This window comes from Sarcophilus harrisii, chromosome 3, assembly GCF_902635505.1.
Source record: "Sarcophilus harrisii chromosome 3, mSarHar1.11, whole genome shotgun sequence".
NCBI classification, from domain to species: domain Eukaryota; kingdom Metazoa; phylum Chordata; class Mammalia; order Dasyuromorphia; family Dasyuridae; genus Sarcophilus; species Sarcophilus harrisii.
This window is the reverse complement of record NC_045428.1, coordinates 534,876,768-534,895,698: the sequence shown is the minus strand read 5'-3', so window position 1 is coordinate 534,895,698 and position 18,931 is coordinate 534,876,768. Positions and strand designations below refer to the sequence as shown.

At 35.9% G+C, this 18,931-nt stretch overlaps 2 protein-coding genes across 2 annotated transcripts; both read right to left on the bottom strand.

Moving 5' to 3' along the window:
* Positions 1–3,754: 3,754 nt before the first annotated feature.
* Positions 3,755–4,847, bottom strand: LOC100927849 (olfactory receptor 51I2-like). The gene has a single exon (XM_003764842.2). It carries the CDS (start codon positions 4,730–4,732, stop codon positions 3,755–3,757), a length of 978 nt encoding a protein of 325 aa, XP_003764890.2. The 5' UTR covers positions 4,733–4,847.
* Positions 4,848–17,996: 13,149 nt separating this feature from the next.
* Positions 17,997–18,931, bottom strand: LOC100927592 (olfactory receptor 51G2-like). The gene is given in 2 exon segments (XM_012545430.3): positions 17,997–18,763; positions 18,765–18,931. Coding segments are annotated over 2 exon segments (909 nt in total). The 3' UTR covers positions 17,997–18,021.

The window sequence follows — 18,931 nt, the reverse complement described above, 5'->3', positions numbered from 1 at the left end:
AGGTGTATGAGAATTCTTATGAGAGGGATCAATGACAAGAAAGAACTCATGAAATGTTCTTATGAGAGGCATTAGTGGCAAGGCAGAACTCATGAAATTTATCAGATGGAAAGCAAGGCATATCTGGGCTGAAAATCTGGCCTCATCTGGGTGCTCTTGAACTTGTCAGAGTTCCTTTTAGAATGTGGCACCAAGTATGCAGTGGTACACAGAAGCAGTCCTCTCATGGCAGTGGACTTCTTCCTTATTGTGGGCACTCTGATCTTATGAATGTAATCTAAGATTTAATAAATTTTATTTCAACTTCTAATGGCTGTGATCTCATATTTCTTGCCTTGTGGGATTAAATTGGGTCCAAGCGATTCATTCATTGTACTTGGAAGCAACTAGATGGGTATGATGTATTGAGTACTGTACCTGAAATAATGAAGGCCAGAGTTCAAATCCAGCCTTAGATACTTACTAGGTATGTGAGCCTGGATACATCACTTTACCTCTGTTTGTCTTGATTCCCTTAACTGTAAAAAGAGGATAATGGCACCTACATCATAGGCTTGTTATAAGGGTCAAATGAGATAATACTTGTATTTAGCACAGCGCCTGACATAATAGGCATTCAATGCTTCCTTCCTCAAGAGTTCAATTCAAAGCTTGGATGGACTAACTTATTAAGGTACTAATATAATAGGTAGATGTTTTTTTAGGGCTAGTGACCTTTGAAAATAAGGAAATGTTTCTACTCTGAGAAGAGCAGAAGTTAAGCTTTAAAAAAAAAAAGGGGGTAAGATATTTCATTCTTCAGCTGGTGAGTTTCATTTCAGTTCTTGGCAAAATACTAGTATGTACTTTGAAAGATTGCTTTTTTAAAATATAAAGAACCAAAGCTGTGACTAACACCCAGAATGAGTTCATCAGAAGTAGATCATTCCAGATAAAACTTATCTCCATTTTTGTTAAGTTTATTTGAAATGCTATTGGCAGTCAGTAAACATTGATCAAGCACTGACCCTGTGTCATGCATATAGCCCCAGTGTTTGGCACAACACTACATTTAAAAAAAGAAAAGTAGTTCTTACCTCAAGTAGCTTATATTCTAATGGGGGAAAAAAAACACATAAAAGGAAGTTGAAAAGTAGAGATGGGGGATATAACTGGCATGTTATATACTTAGAATTTAGAAAGGAATTTGTCAACATCTTGCATGATAGCATGATAAGTGGGAAAATACATTTTAAATCAAGGCTTCTTAAATGTTTTCCAGTTTCAAATCCTTTTTTACCCAAATAATTGATCCTGGGTATATAAATATATGAAATAGACATACAAATCAATTATTTGCTGATAGTAAGTTATAATTTCATGACGCTCAAATTCAGTTATGCAACCCCATATAGAGCTGCAATCCACAGTTTAAAAAGCTTTGGTCTAGATGATAGTGAGTTAGCTTCAGACCAAGTTGAATAACCAGATCCAGGGCAGTGATTAATGGATTAATATCACCTTGGAATGACAATGCTAGGGATGACAGAATTCTCGGTTAAATAGCTAAGAGTCAGTATCCATTAAGATCATTAAAAATTGAATCAATGAAACACACAAAAGTAAAATACAATAGAGATAAATGTAAATTGCTATAATAAGTAAATTACTATAAAAATTCAGGATGGAGTGGTATGAGACAGTTCATCTGGGTATTTTAGTGAATTACAACCTTGAGAATGAGTTACCAATGTTACATTTCAGATAGAAAAGTTAAAAGTAAAATTGGGTTTCATTAATAGAAGTATCATATGAAGAAAGAGGGGAATTATAGTCCTTTTCTCTGTCTTGGTCAGGCCACATTTGAACTGTTACGTTAAAACCTAGACAGAAGGACTGATAAGATAGTTTATCTAAAGGAAGGGGAACAAGAAGCTGAACAGATTAGAAACCATGCACATAAGAGTTGGGTGGTTGTAGGAATTAAAAATATCATAAGAAAAAGAGGCCTTAATAAGACATGTGGTAGCTATTTTTGATGCTGCTGCTGCTGCTGGTATTTGTAATGGTAGTGGTGACATTTCAATTCACGAATCATTTATAAAGTGCCTCTCATGTGCCAAGCACTGTTCTAGATATTGGTGATTCAGAGACAAAAATGAGACATTCACTTATAGGAGGGAGGGAATGAAGTTTGTGTGCTTTTGGTTCATTTATGGAACATTTTGCTCTCCACAGCATTGAATTAATTGTTGCAAGTATTTTTATCTGAGCTTTATAGGTGAAGAAGCTGTGATTCAGAGAGACCTTGCTTTAAAATCATACAAATAACAATAAGAACCTAGATTCTACTACTGAAAAGGTTGTGTTGTGAAGGATATATATATATATATATATATATATATATATATATATATATATATATATATAAAATTTTTAGCTAATCATTGAGAATACATAAAAGTTTCTGAGAAGCAGAGTTTGGTTAGATAGAAAATACTTCCAAGAAATTAAGGAAATCCACAAAAAGAATAAGCTGTTTTGAGAAGTGGTAGTAGCTTATTACTAGAGTTCTTCTAGAAGAGGTTAAAAGTATTTTTGTTGGGGATATTGTCGAGGAATTATAGTTCAACTTTTAAAATCAGGAGTTAGATTTTTTTCTTTATCCTTTAGCAATTGTCGCCTCTCATTTTTATCTGTGGTCAGTGAGGTGTCAGAATGGACAGAGCTTGGGCCATGGAGTCAAGAAGACCTGAGTTCAAATCTAGACTCAGATATTTGCTAGGTGTGTGATTTTGGAAAAGTGACAACTTTTGTTTGCCTCAGTATATTTCTTTGTAAAATGGAAATAATAATAGCACCTACCTCCCCAATTTGTTAGGAGGATCAAATGAGATAATGTTTATGTAGTACTTGATACAGTGCCTGGCACATATTATATAAATGTTAGGGATCATCATCATCATCAATAAAGGATGAAAATTCTATTAAACTCCATTTTTCCAATAATAATTTGTGTGTCCTTGGCAAAGTCACTTCGGTCTCCAGATCTCAGTTTCCTTAATTGTAAAAATAAATGAGTTCTATGAGATTATCTTTATTATTCTGCCACATTTACATTTAAGAATTCTTTGACTTCAGACAAATACAGTTAGAACTTTAGGGTTATCATTTGGTCTGTTCAATTAAGATAAAAAACAAACCTAGTAACCAAAAGCCCTAATTTTAGATTAGGTTTATTTTATCTATCTTAAAATGTAAACTTTAAAACTGATATGTCACAAAAGCAATGTCCAAGCAGGTTTATTCAATAATACACAAATTCCAAACAATACTACTAGAAGAAGGTATATTACACAGTGCTCAAACTTACATACTTTCATAAAGTCCATAAAACACTTTAGAATTATGAGTCAAATGGGAAAATTTAAAATCCAAAGTGCTGGGCATTGATAATCTATGTTGGACATCCTCTGCTGAGCCAGTGAGGCCCATCCTCATAATGCCAGATCATGAAACTAAAAATATAGCAACCTTGGCTATAACTGGTGCTTCTCTTAAAGAAATGAGCCAAATTTGTAGGTTATTCCTCCTCCACCGAAATGAATCAAAATATTCCATTGCTCTCAGGGATGACTAGTTCTTCCAATTCCTTAGTTTCCATGGCTTCATAGATTTTTCTTTCAAGTGGTAGTAGATTAGCCCTCATTTAGCGCTGCTCCACTCAAGTTTATTTATTTCCCATGTTTCTGGGATACATCTCCTCTTACCTATGCTAACCCCTGACCCTCTTTTTAGAGAATACACGAACAATACCTCGACGGATCTCCTTGGTCTTGATGCTGTAAACAATTGGGTTTACCACAGGTGGGAAGAAAAGGTAAATATTGGCCATGGTAGGTTGTACCAAAGTGGGGAGATGTCGCCCAAAGCGATGCACCATGGATAGACCAATCATGGGTACATAGTATACGAGTACAGCACAGACATGTGAACCACACGTATTGAGGGCCTTCCACCGGCCCTCTCTAGAGGCGATACTCAATACGGTGTAAAGGATGAGCATGTATGAGACCACAATAAGTAGGAAGTCCAGTCCAAATGTAGAAATTACAATGAAAAGTCCATAGATGTTGTTGATGGAGGTATCTGCACATGGGAGGTGGACGAGGTTGGGGTGCAGGCAGTAAGAATGGGAGAGGATATTGTGTCCACAGAAAGGTAGGCATTGGAGTAGGACAGTCAGTGGGGCCATGAGCACCACACTCTTGAGTCCAATTGTAGCACCCATTGAAAAGATTCGAGGCAAAGTCAATATGACTGTATAGCGCAGTGGGCTATAGATGGCCACAAAGCGGTCCATGGACATGGCCAACAGGATACCCGACTCCATGATGGAGAAGGAATGTATAGAGAACATCTGGAGAAGGCAGACATTGAAGTCAATCTCAGTTGCATCAAAAAGGAAAATTCCCAATACAGTGGGAAGTGTAGAAGCAGATATACCAAGCTCAGCAAGAGCCAGCATGGCTAGGAACAAGTACATGGGCTGGTGCAAGGTGGGATTCATATGGATGACATGGAGGATGGTTCCATTTCCAAGGAATATGATGACATACATCAGGCAAAAAGGGATGGAGATCCAGATGTGTTCAGCCTCCATCCCAGGGATGCCAGCCAAGATAAATGTTTTAGGTGTGAACCCCACCATTAGACTAGAACTATTACTAGTCTGCATGATGGAACCTTGCATTACAGAAATAATTTTGCCTAATGAATAAGAAACAAAGTGCCAGTCAGTTTAGGACAATGGAGAGAACTGCCTGGGGACAAAACCTAGGATTGGGCATTGGAGAAATTCCTGGAAAAGATAATTCATACTTCTCATCCTTTGAAAACTTTAAATCTGATTAGAGAGATGATATACTTGCTTTTGCAAAGACTTTTGGTTCAATGGGGAAGATGTGGTCTTTGTATCTAGTATCTAGTATCATGAGGAAGAAGTGGGTCATGTTCACAAGGCTATGATGGTCCACGTTAGACCCTCTCTAGAACTGCATAATATATGAGCAAAGAGGTACATAGAAAGCCTGAAAACTTTTGAGTAACTGTAACCATAGAGTTATCAGGAAAAGCTTCTTTGAGAAAATGTGAAAGCAAAAAAAGAGAAGAATGTAGCTTGACAATGGGGAGAAGTAGCTATTCAGTGTTACTGGAGAGGAAATGGAATGACACACTCAGAAGTAGGGAGGAACAAATTATGTTCTCTGTAGGGAAATAGCCACAAATTTGGGGAAATGGGTGAAAAAGAAATAAGCCAGCTGACTGATTTTTCTCTAAGACTATATTCCTTTGGTAGAAGGCAAGAGTATGGGAAAAGAGCATTGGAGGATACCATGCTAAGACATAAATTTTTGGTTGCAGTTTTATCAATTATTATGTGTAACTTTAAACATGTAGTCACTACTCTGAGTATCAATGTTCTCATCTGTAAAATAGGGATAATAATAAAGCTCATTCGAAAAAAGCACTTTTTAAACCTTAAAGTATCACATGAAGATGAATACAGTATTTTCAATGGACTGAGCTTAGTACCTGGCACAGAAGTTGTTGCAGTTCAGTTATGTCCCTATGGACCATACTATCCGTGGGGTTTTCTTGGCAAATATAACAGGGCAGTTTGCCTTTTCCTTCTCCAGTGGATTAAGACAAATAGAGGTTAAATGACTTGTCCAGAATTACAGTTACTAAGTGTCAGAGACTGGATTTGAACTCAGGACTTACTCCAGGTCCAACACTCTAGCCACTGAATTCTGTCTCCCAACATTGGTTTTGCCCTATGCCTGTAATGTTCTCTCTCTTCCTCTTTATCTCCTGTCTTCTCCAGCTTCCTTCAAGTCTTACCTAAAATCCTACCTTATCCTAGATGTACCAGACCTAAAAAACAGACTATCATAAAGCAGCTTTGGGACAGGCTAAGAAGCAGAGTAGTTGATCAGTGGAATAGGTTAGATTTACAAGACATGATAATTAATGACTATAGTAATATGTTTAATAAACTCAAAGACTCCAGATTCTAGGATAAGAACTCACTATTTGGCAAAAATTGCTAGGAAAATTGGAAAATAGTATGGCAGAAAGTAGGTATTGACCAACACCTATCACCCTATACCAAGATAAGGTCGAAATGGGTTCATGATTTAGACATAAAGGGTATTATTATAAGCAAATTAGAAGAACAAGGGATAGTTTACCTCTTAGACCTGTGGAGAAAAAAGTTATTTATGGCCAAAGAAGAACCAGAGAACATTATAAAATGCAAAATAGATAATTTTGATTATATTAAATTAAAATGCAGCCAATATTAGAAGGGAAACAAAACTGGAGGGGAGGAATTTTATATCAAGGGCTCTGATAAAGGCCTCATTTCTAAAATATAGAGAGAATTGACTCGTTTATGAGAATATAAGTCATTCTCCAATTGACAAATGGTCAAATGATATGAACAGAAATTTTTAGATGAATAAATTAAAGCCATTTCTAGTCATATGAAAAAATGCTCTAAATCATTATTGATCAGAGAAATGCAAATTAAGGCAACTCTGAGATATCACCACATGCCTTTCAGATTGACCAAGATGACAGGAAAAGATGATGATAAATTTTGGAGGGGACATGAGAAAACTGGGGCACTAATGCATTATTCCTGGAATTGTGAATGGATCCAATCCTTCTAAAGAGCCATATGGAACTCTGCCCAAAAAGCTATCAAAATGTGCATACCCTCTGAACTAGCAATGTCTCTTCTGGGTCTGTATCCTAAAGTGATCATAAAAAAGGGAAAATGACTCGCATGTGCAAAAATATTTGTAGCAGCCCTTTTTTTATAGTAGAAAGGAACTGGACACCATGTAGATGCCCATCAATTGAGAAATGGCTGAATAAGTTATGATATATGAATATAATATTTTATTGTTTTATAAGAAATGATCATTAGACTGATTTCAGAGAGGCCTGGAGAGACTTTCATGAACTGATGCTAAGTGAGATGATCAGAACCAGGAGATCATTGTAAACAGCAATAACAAGATTATATGATTAATCACCTGTAATGGACTTGGCTCTTTTCAACAATGAGAAGATTCAGGCCAATTCCACTAAGCTTATGATGGAGAGAGTCATTTGCAACCAGAAAAAGGACTGTGGGGACTGAATATGGAAGACAACATAATATTTTCACCTTTTTTGTTGTTGTTTGCTTGCTTTTTTCTCATTTATTTCCCTTTTTGAGCTGATTTTCCTTGTGCAGCATGATAAATGTGGAAATATGTTTAGAGAATTGCACGTGTTTAATCTATATTGGATTTTTTGCTGTATAGGGGAGGAAGGCATGGAAGAGGGAGGGAGAAAAAATTGGAAAACAATGTTTTGCAAGGATAAATGTTAAAAATTATCTTTGCATGTATTTTAAAAATAAAAATAACGTTCCACCTTCTGCAAGAAACTTTTCCTAGTTCTCCTTAATTGCAATGTCTATCCTCTGAAACTTTTCCCAATTTATCCTGGATATATTTTGTTTGAACATAGTTTACATATCATCTCTCCCATTACTGTAAGCTCCTTTAGGTTAGGTATTATTTTTTGTCTTTCTTGGTATCCCTAGCATTTAGCACAGTATTAAGGGTGTTTTTCAGTTGTCTCAATTGTGTCCTACTCCCTATGATTTTATTTGGTGTTTTCTTTGCAAAGATTCTGAAGTGTTTTGCTGTTTCCTTCTCTAGTTCATTTTATAGAATAGGAAACTGAGGTAAACAGGAATTTGAACTCAGGTCTGCCTCACTCTTGGCCTGGTTTTCTATTTACTTTGCCATTTAACTACCTTGTTTAATACATAGTAGTTACTTAGTAAATGTTCATTGACTGATAATAGTGATACTAGCAAATTCTTTCATTTGTATAGGGCAGTGTACTTGCTAAAGAGCGTTTTTATTCATTCTTCCATCTGATCTTCATATTATTCCTGGGAAGAAAGGAGGAAGGGGTTTTCTTTTCATAATAAAAAAGAAAACAGAACTGTGAAAATATGTGACTTTTCACAAAACCATATACTCATTGATTGTGAGATAATGACTAAAACCCTACTATTCAGACTCCTTTCCAGAGTCAACTGTTCCTGAGATTCCTTATAGCTATTATAGATACTTATAGATTTATCTTTCTTGACCTACCTCTAAATGGAATAAAAATTAATGTTCTTCTTCTAATAAGGATGGGGGGAAGATTAAATATTTGGAGACTGGAGTTGGATCCAGGATCTGGAAGCTGCATCTGACATGGGATTAAAATTAGATTAAGAACTGGGGTGGGAATTGGTGAAGGAGCGAAAATGAGGGCTATGAATAGTGTTAGGAACTGGTACCATGACATGGAAATGGGATTCAAGGAAATGGTGAAGCCATGATTATCTGACATTTAAATAGGCTTTTACATTGTACAAAGTTCTTTCCTTATTTGAACCTCACAACAACCCTGTAAGATAAGTAGGAGTGTGTGAATATTTTCTTCATTGTAAACAGAGGATTGAAATTATTTGCTCAGGGTCACATAACTAGCAGGATTTGAAGACCAGTCTCAACCAACTCTGAGTCCAGTGGTCTTTCCGCTATATCATGAAATTGAGTTGAAGCTGGAGACTGGTGTGATACCTTCCTGAAAAGACTGAAATCATCTAATGTGACTTCCTTTATTTTCTTTTTTATGCCACAAAACATCTTTTTTTATACCTCCCATCATTATCCCTTCTCCTCTAATTTCACTTGATGAGGGAGATCTCTTTCCCAAGGTTAAATCCCCTATCTATATCCTAGATCCCATCTTTTTGTTTTTAAGTCATCTCTGAAGCATCCGACCAGCAATTATCTTCTCTCTCTCATGAATCTTCAATCTTTCCATAATTATTTGAGCTTTTTCCTTACTTTTTCTCCCAGAAAGTAAAAAACAAGCAGACTAACAAAAAAAAAAAAAAGTCATATAATACCCTCGAACCTTCAAGCTCTTGTCTTAGCTCTCCCTTCACTATCAAAATTTTAGAAAGAGTATACAACATTCACTGCCTTTTCTTACCAGCCATTCAGTTTTTAGTCCTATTAATTTGACTTCCATCCCCATCATTCCCCAAGACTGCTTCCTGTGAAATAACTAAGAAATTTTTAATCGCCAAATTCAATAATCTTTTCTCAGACCTTCTCTTTCCCAATCACTCTCCAGAATTTGCTACTGTTGATTACCTTCTTTCTGTCACATCTTCTTTTTTCCTTCCTCACCATTTTATCAACATTCTACATAGTCTTTTTTGATAGGTCTTCTCCTATTTCTTGAGGCCTCTTTAATTCAATAAACATTTAATAATGGTGTACTATTTGCATAGTATACCAGGAAGGAGGGATACAAAGAGAAAAAAAAAACAACAGTCCAGGGAGGTTATAATCTGTATCTTTACCTTTATATGTGGGTATCCTATTTTAAAATTTACTCCTCAGATTTTTTTTCTTCCTCTCTTTCTATGCCCCCTTTTTTGATAATTATAATATTTTTCATGGTTCTAATCATCAGCTCTATAAAGATGATTCAAAAATTTCTACATTGTCCTAATTTCTCTTCTGATATTTTGTCCTGAATCTTCAGCTTTCTGCTGCCCTTCTAAGTATCCCAAATTCAATATGATTAAACAGGATTAAAATGAAACACATTGGCTTCCTCTCAAAACCTTCTTTCCAACTTCTCTAATTCTGTTGTAGCACTACAATCCTTCCATTCACTCAGGCTCAAAATGTTGGATCATCTATGAATTATGACAATTTTTACCTCTGAAATACCTTTCATTTCTGTCTCATCAGTTCTACTTCCATTGTCACAGTCTTAGTTCAAGTCCAATTCACCTACTTTTTGTATTATGTAATAATACAAATAATAATTTGTATTATTAATAAAATATATTTAAATATATTTGTATATATTTAATTCATATTCACTTATCTCTGCAATCCTGCAGGTCTTACCCAATAGATTACCCAAGTAAACTTACTACTGCCCAGAACTGACCATGAAACTTTCCAGCTCAAAACTCTCCAGGGTTCCTCTATTTTTATTCTATGCATAGCATAAAATCTGAAGAAATCAACTCCCCCCTCCTGAAAAAAAATCTGAAATGTAAAGCCTTTCAAAATATGAATCCAATCTACCTTCCCAGCCTAATTTTATATTTTAGGTACTGCACATTCACACTGAAGCTTATTGTTCTTTGATCTCATCCTGCTTTCTTCCACCATTCTGCTTTTGTGTAGGTTGGCCTTCAAATCTAAAACCCATTTGACTTTCTCTGCCTACTGAGAACCTCTTTTTCCTCAAAGACTCAGGTTAAGTATTATCTTCTTTGGGCAGCCATTCCTGATCCCACCAACTTAAAATGTTTTTTCCTTTCTCATTTTTATGGTGTTTTCTCTAAACCTCTTTTTTCCCTCTCATCCAATTGTACCTTGTATTAGATTTATTATGAATAAGTAGACTTACTACTAGCTACTTAGGTTGGAACCTCCCTAAGGCCCTGGATTTTTCCTTTTTCATTTTTCTACCCCAGAATAAAGTTGAAGGTATTTAACATAGGAGATATTAATACATTTTTATTGAATTGAAAGATACATGAATGAATGAGACTGGTAACCAAAAACTTACCATGATCAGAGAGGCAAATTCAGCTTCTTTTGAGGTAGAGACACCACACCCACAACGTCTCACACCTGACATCTCTTTCTTTCTGGGCATGTGGAGTGGCCCTCTACAGCTTCTTAAATCAGCTGTGGGAAGATCCACCTGGACAGCTGAGGAGCTGTGGCAAAAAGCAGGTGGGGTGATGAAGAGAGGAGGAAATCCTTAGAGGAATAATTATCCATTTAGTTACTATTTTCTTCTGCACTGATTTAAGGAGCTCTCTGGAAATCCCCCAAGAGACTAGAAGTCAAAATCCTCATCTGGACAATAACTTAAAAAAGAAATGTCAACAGTGAACAGAAGCACATCATGTAACCTTTTTGTGACTCAGTTTCCCAATGAACCATTTGGATTAGATGATCTTTAATGCATTTTGTAGCCCCAAACTTTTAGAACCTATTCTAAAACTATTTAGAACCATACCTTTTTTAATAATTATATCAGAGAACTGGAAACATATTACTAGACAAAGATTAAAAAAATTGTGTGACATGAAAATAATGGAATTTTACTGTTCCACAATGAATTGTTTCAAAGAATCAAGAGTAGTATGGAAATATATATGAACTGATTCATAATGAACTTAGTATTAACAGGAAATTAATATACATAATAATGAAATTAAATGAAGAAAAATGAAACCAATCGCTGCATAATTATAATGATCAAAATTGCACCTTCTAATTTTTATTTATTTTTTTTTTTGCTGAGGCAATTGGGATTAAGTGACTTGCCCAGGGTCACACAGCTAGGAAGTGTTAAGTGTCTGAGACCAGATTTAAACTCAGGTCTTCTTGACTTCAGGGATGGTGCTCTATCCATTGCACCATCTAGTTGTCCCTCCTTTTTTTTTTTCTTTTTTTAAACTTTGTTATACAAGAGATGATTCTCTGGATGGGGAAGGAATATTCAGAAATGAATGTGATATTTAAAAAGGATCATTAAACATAAAAGTAAGATAATCAACAAATATGGCTGTGTTGAAGTAAAGAGAAAAATAAAAAGGGAGAGATTGACTTAACAATCCATACAGAATCAACTACATGTGTAAAAACTGCCCATTGTCATCTGGACCTTATCAACTAGGTGGTTAGTACATTAGGTTAGTTCAACACTATATAGACAACTCTTACAGAGAGTAAATTGAACTCAATATTCAATATTCAATTAATTAATAGAAAAGATTAGGTGACCAGGACATATTTGTGTTTCTGTGTGATTGCATATTTTGATGGACCACAAAGTCCAAAGAATCAAATTTAAAGGTAACTCAAATGTTAAAGGAGAATTATGTAATCAAGAGAACAGTAATCAACAGAGGGGCTATAGCAATTTTGACAATAATCTACACAGAAGAAATGGCCTAAGAAGTATTATCCAGTAAAATATGATCAAAAAAGTAGATGAATTATTGTGTAGCAAGAGCAAGAGATAATACATGTTTGGGCCATTATAGCCCAAATGCCACTTAAAGTAAGGCTTCTAGTATGTTGAAAAACCCTATGTAATACTAATAACAAGAACAACAATAATGCCGATTAATATCATATAAATACTTTAAAGTGTGTTTCATATATTATATTATTTGATCCTCCCAACAATTCTCATTCTCTAACTGAGGAAACTAAATCTGACAGAGGGTAAGAGTCATACAAATAGTAACTGAGCAATATTTCAAACACAATCTTCTCAATTCCAAATCTTAGATTCTGCCACCTAATTTCTATGATGCATCTTTGAAGGGATATGCTATAATCAATTTTTAATTTTTCAGTGTGAACATTTATACCTGAGACGTTGGTCAACACTGCAAACCAAGGCTTGATTTATTATTTTGTTGATTGTCTAGACTTAATAAAATAATGAAGAAAATGTAAATAATGCAGATTAAACTTAATCTTAAAAGTGAGTCATGCTAATTTATAAGAAATCAAGCCATTCTCCAATTGATAAATGGTCAAAGGATGTGAATAGACAATTCTCAGATGAAGAATTTGAAACTATTTCTAGCCATATGAAAAGGTGCTCCAAGTCATTATTAATCAGAGAAATGCAAATTAAGACAACTCTGAGATACCACTACACACCTGTCAGATTGGCTAGAATGATAGGGAAAAATAATGCAGAATGTCAGAGGGGATGTGGGAAAACTGAGACACTGATACATTGTTGGTGGAATTGTGAATTAATCCAGCCATTCTGAAGAGTGATTTGGAACTATGCTCAAAAAGTTATCAAACTGTGCATACCCTTTGATCCAGCAGTGCTACTAACTGGGCTTATATCCCAAAGAGATTTTAAAGAAGGGAAAGGGACCTGTATGTGCAAGAATGTTTGTGGCAGACCTCTTTGTAGTGTCCAGAAATTGGAAACTGAGTGGATGTTCATCAATTGGAGAATTGCTGAATAAATTGTAGTATATGAATATTATGGAATATTATTGTTCTGTAACAAATGACCAGCAGGATGATTTCAGAAAGGCCTGGAGAGACTTACATGAACTGATGCTGAGTGAAAGGAGCAGGACCAGGAGAGCATTATATACTTCAACAACAATACTATATGATGATAAATTTTGATGGATGTGGTCCTCTTCGACAATGAGATGAACTAAATCAGTTCCAATAGAGCAGTAATGAATTGAAAAAGCTACACCCAGCAAAAGAACTCTGGGAGATGACTATGAACCACTACATAGAATTCCCAATCCCTCTATTTTTGTCTGCCTGCATTTTTTATTTCTTTCATAGGTTAATTGTACACTATTTCAAAGTCCAATTCTTTTTGTACAGCAAAATAACTGTATGAACATGTATACATATATTGTATTTAACTTATACTTTAACATATTTTACATGTATTGGTCAACCTGCAATCTGGAGGAGTGAGTGGGGGGAAGGAGGGAAAAAATTGTAACAAAAGGTTTTGCAGTTATCAATGCTGAAAAATTACTCATGCATATATCTTGTAAATAAAAAGCTATAATAAAAAATAATAATAATAAAAAAGTGAGTCATGAATATTCTCTCACACTCTTGCCTCCTCTCTCTACAACCCTTGGAGAGCTGATTTACATTTACCAGCACACCAGTGGATCTATTGAATAATCCTGAAAAGAATATCATAGAAAGAAAAGGCATGGGTCTCAGTATGCTCCTAGGAAGGAAATATCCCTTATCCAAGAGATCACACATTCATTCAAATAATGAAGAATATTTATAATGCTCTATGCTAGCCAGTTGAGATCCATAAACAAAACAATTCCTGTTTTCAGAACAGCTTACATTCTAGGAGTAGAAGGGATAGAGAATACAATATATGCTCAGAGAAGTAAAACCAGGTGATTTGTAGGAGGGACAGAAGTAGGTAAGAGTACTAATTGCTGGAGAATCAGAAAAAGGTTTTCTGGAGGTGATATCCAGATAGAGTTTTTAAGAAAACAGAAAATGCTTAGAGAAAGAAACACTAAGTGATATACAAATAGAACCAGTCAATAGTAGATGTGTTGTCAGAAAATATATATTTTGGACATCAACACTGGGAGCTTCATGCCCCCAGCACAATCTCTCCCTCTCAGAAATCCAAATAAAATATTAAAAACTCTCTAATCTCTATCTTGCCTCAGTTTCTCCGGCATTACAAAAGCTCTCTTCTTTTACCTCCTCACCCCATTTTAAATATGTTAACTGAGACCAAGCCAAGTCACATGCTTTATTCAAGGTTATACAGCATGTAGCAAAGCAGACCTTTAATTTGAATCCAGGTTATCTGACTAAATATACTGCCTTTTTGCCATATTATTTGACTATCTCACAGGATTTGTGGAGAAATTATTGTTACTTCCTGTAATCTCACCTTTCTGTTAAGGCCAGTGCAATTTGTGGCAATGAGGTTCTTTCTTTTTAGATCTTCAAGTTGATGGTTGGAAATTATGGCTGCAAATAACTTATTTTGACTTATTTTTCCAGAACCATGATATTCTCTACTAATATCAAAGTATAGTTTTTCAATAGATGTTTAAAGATGAAAGCAAAAGGGCCTCCAGTTCTCCATGACTTTCTCCTTCCATTCTCATCTTCATGTATATCCCTTCCAAGGTCAGCATCTCTAGGGTAGATTGAAGAGTGTAGTGTGGATTATCCTATTGGCTGTGTGGATGTACAGGTTTCACCTTCCCAGCACACATTTGTTTTGAAGTGTCTAGTCTAACTCAAATCTATGTGAATGCCTCAAAATATCTCTAGTGGATATGCCTGTCCTCTTTTCTAGGACTTAAATCAGGTGGGAGTTTCCCACCCTCATTTTCCAGGAAGACAGACTCCAGGGAGCTCAGGGAAGATCTTAATGCAACATGAAATATGCAAAATTATGAGTAGCCAAACTGGAAGAAAATTAATTTATTAGTCCACTAAAGAAGAACTGTAGAGATAAAAGCAGCTTCAAATTCTTGGAATACATCTTGGATTTTTATAGTTTTTTTAGGGCAGCTTGGAGTATAGAACCAAACAATGGTATTCTATGGCAAAATGGAAATGGGGTGAGTGTGAAAAGCTTGCAATCATAGAAGTTGTAGTCTAGGTTCTTCCTGGGGGAAATTAATTTTTCTGGTTAGTCTTATGAAAATTCCCTATATTGTAATGGAAGAGAAACTGAGGCAAGATAGAGATTAGAGAGTTTTTAATATTTTATTTGAAAGGAAGAGATTGTGCTGGGGGCATGTTGCCCCCAGGGCTCATGTCTCAAAGCATCCAGCAGGGAATGTGCAATTCCCATGAAATATATACACACATGTCTCCAAGCTAGAGGAATAGACCAAGGCATGGATGGAGTCAGAGCACCGAGAGAGGGAAGGGACTATCAACCCGGTTCTGACAAGGTCGGGAGAGGCACTGGACATTCTGATCAGTTGAGATCAAGAAGAACAATGACAGAATGGGGGGAGGCACCAAATATTCTGATAAGTAGGAAAGGTCTCACCCAGTATCAGCTCATGAAAATCTCTCAAGTTTCTCTGAAATTGGCTTCCTCATTACTTCCCATAAAACACCAATATTCCATTACATTCACATACTTATCATCCAAGCCATTTCCTAAATGAAAGGCATCCACTCACCGTCTGGTTCCTTGCCACCACAAAAGAGCTGCAACAAACACCTGTGCATATGTGGGTACCCCTCCGTCTTTTATGATCTCCTTGGGATACAGATCCAGCAGTGAGACTGCTAAGTCAAAGGGCATACACAGTACTACATACACAGAGCATGACATAGTAAACTCTTAATCATTACTTATTTCTTCTTTTAACTTTTCTACCCAATTTAAAAATAAAAATAAAAACTTTATTTTTTAAAGATTTTGAAAATATGATAATAGCTAATATTTGCTTTAAATGTCCTATTTTAACTTTGGAAATATTTTATTTATTTTTTTAAAAGTTTGTATCACATTTATTTCCAAATATAGCTCTCTCCTTTCTCCTATCCTTCTAGCAACAATGTAAAAAGGAGAGAGATAAAGACATTAAAGCAAAACTAGCACAGCAACAATGTTCAAGTAATCCTTTACCTCTGCAAGGGAGATAGGAAAGTGCATTTTCAAAAATCTTCTTGGTAATTTTAACTGTAATGTTCTTGTGCTTATTATACTTTTTCACTTACATTACAATCGTTTTAAAATCATTTAATTGGTTCTGCTGACTTCACTTTGTATCAGTTCATGTTTTTACATTTTTTCTTCACATTCATTTTTCTTATGATTTAGCAATATTTTATTACACTGAATGTATGAAAATTTATATAGCCATTTCTCAGTAGATAGATATTTACTGTTTTCAACTGGTATCAGCTGGATATCAAGAAAAGGTGAATGCAATTTATCTCAAGGAAAATACTACTATCTATATTTTGGTGTGCATAAAACCTTCATTTCTATCTTTGACTTCCTTGGTATACTCCTAGCAGTAAGAGTTCTGAGTCAAAGGATATAAATATTTTAGGCACCTTTTGTAATAATCTATAGCCCCAGCAACAGTGTATTAATTTGTTTGTCAATTTACAATCCCTCTCCAATGTATATTTTCACTTTTGCTAATTGTTATGAAGTAAAAGTTCAGGATTGTTTTCATTTGCATTTCTTAACATAATTCCAAATTGTTTTACAGAATAGTTAGAGCACTTGATTATTCTCTTCTTTCTTCCTCTTTACCAATTTTCTGCATGTGAGATGAGATGTTAGAGTGGTTTTGCTTTGCATTTTTATTCTTATTTATTTGAAGTAATCATTTTTATGTATTTTAATAATTTTCTTTTTATTCCAAGACATGATCCTCCCAGACCTTCACCCCAAAACATACATACACATATACACGCATACAAGAAAGATACAAAAGCATAAAAGGCGAAGTTGGGAGGAAAAGGAAAGTGGGTGAGGAGTTCAGGATAAACAATTCAAGACTCTAATCTTAAGAATTTAGAAACAAAATTACCAAACTATCCTCTCCCCAAATTTTCATCCCTGCTTCCAAATCATCTCTTATGTGATGAATCCATGTGGAATCGTTACTCGACAATTGCTTCTGCAGCTATGGCATTCTCTTTCCACATTGGTAGCCATAGGTACTGAAGATCTGAGAAAGAAAGTTTTTACCATCAGCTTTTTGCACTGTCAAATGATTTAACAATGGAAAGAGATAGCTTTGTTAGTGGAAATAACATTAAAGAAAATGCATTAGCAACTTTTTTGCAGCTGGTACCTAAGGACCATGGGACTTTTTTATTTGGCTTACAGTGAAAATCCCCTTTATATGTTGTCTCCTCTAGTAGAAAGTGAGATCCTTGAGAACATTAATTATTTTGTTTGTTGTTTGGATCCCCAACCCCTAGCACATATGTGCTTTGCACACAGTCAGCAATTAATAAATGTTTTTGCATTCATTCATTCTTTCTCCTATCCTTCTCCTTTCCTCTTCCCCCACTCTGCCTAGCCTTACACACACACACACACACACACACACACACACACACAGTGGAAGGTGGAACAATTGGTGATAAGTGCAAATGACTTGGGTCACAACAGAACAATTGAGTTTCTATCATATTCGGAAAGCCTCCCCAGATTGATGTCAAAGTCTTACTTTCAAAAGGAAATTCAAAGAAAAATTCTCACACGAATGCCATCAGCCTATTTGAGCTTAATCTAAAATTCCCTGTGTGATCTTCCTACTATTTATCCTTAGCTAACTGTGACCCTCTTCCTGGACAGTGTTTGTACGATAGCTCACCGTATTTCTTTGGTCTTCACACTGTAGACAATTGGGTTGACCATAGGTGGGAATAAGAGGTAAGCATTGGACATCATGACCTGCAGCAGGGGAGGCACAGGGTGCATGAAGCGATGTAACACAGAAAGACTAATCACAGGTACATAGTATGCAAGCACAGCACAGATATGTGACACACATGTATTAAGTGCCTTCCATCGACCTTCCTTGGAGGCAATGCCCAGCACTGTTCGAAGGATAAGTACATAAGAGACGATGATGAGCATTGAGTCTACTCCAAAGGTGAAGATGACAATGAAGAGCCCCAGGATGCTGTTTGGGCGGGTGTTTCCACAAGGCAACTTGATCAGGTCTGAGTGTAGGCAATAAGAATGGGACAGAGTATTGTGCCCACAGAAAGGCAAGCGCCTTAAGAGTAAGGGCAGTGGAAGCATGAGCCCCAAGGTCTTTAGCCCGATGGCAATCCCTGTGCAGGCAATTCGAGGCAGGGTCAGGATGGCCATGTAGCGCAGTGGGTTGTAGATGGCTATGAAGCGGTTCACAGACATGGCCAGTAAGATTCCTGACTCCATCATGGTAAAGGAATGCATAAAGAACATCTGGAACAGGCAGGCTTCAAAGCTGATTTCATTGTTGTCAAAGAGGAAGATGCCCAAGACAGTAGGCAGTGTACATGTGGTGACACCGAGCTCAACTGACGCCAACATGGCCAAGAAAAGATACATGGGCTGATGAAGTTTGGTCAACCCGAATTACATGGAGAATAATGCCATTACCCAGGAAGATGATAGTGTACATCAGGCAGAAGGGAATAGAAATTCTGATGTGCTCAGCTTCCAGTCCAGGGATCCCAACCAGAATGAAGGTCTGAGGAGTGAATGTGAAGAAGTTGTTGAGAGCTTGCAT

What these genes read in the sequence shown, in the direction of transcription:
- LOC100927849 (XM_003764842.2), bottom strand. Translation starts at nt 4,732, where the DNA reads ATGCAAGGTTCCATCATGCAGACTAGTAATAGTTCTAGTCTAATGGTG.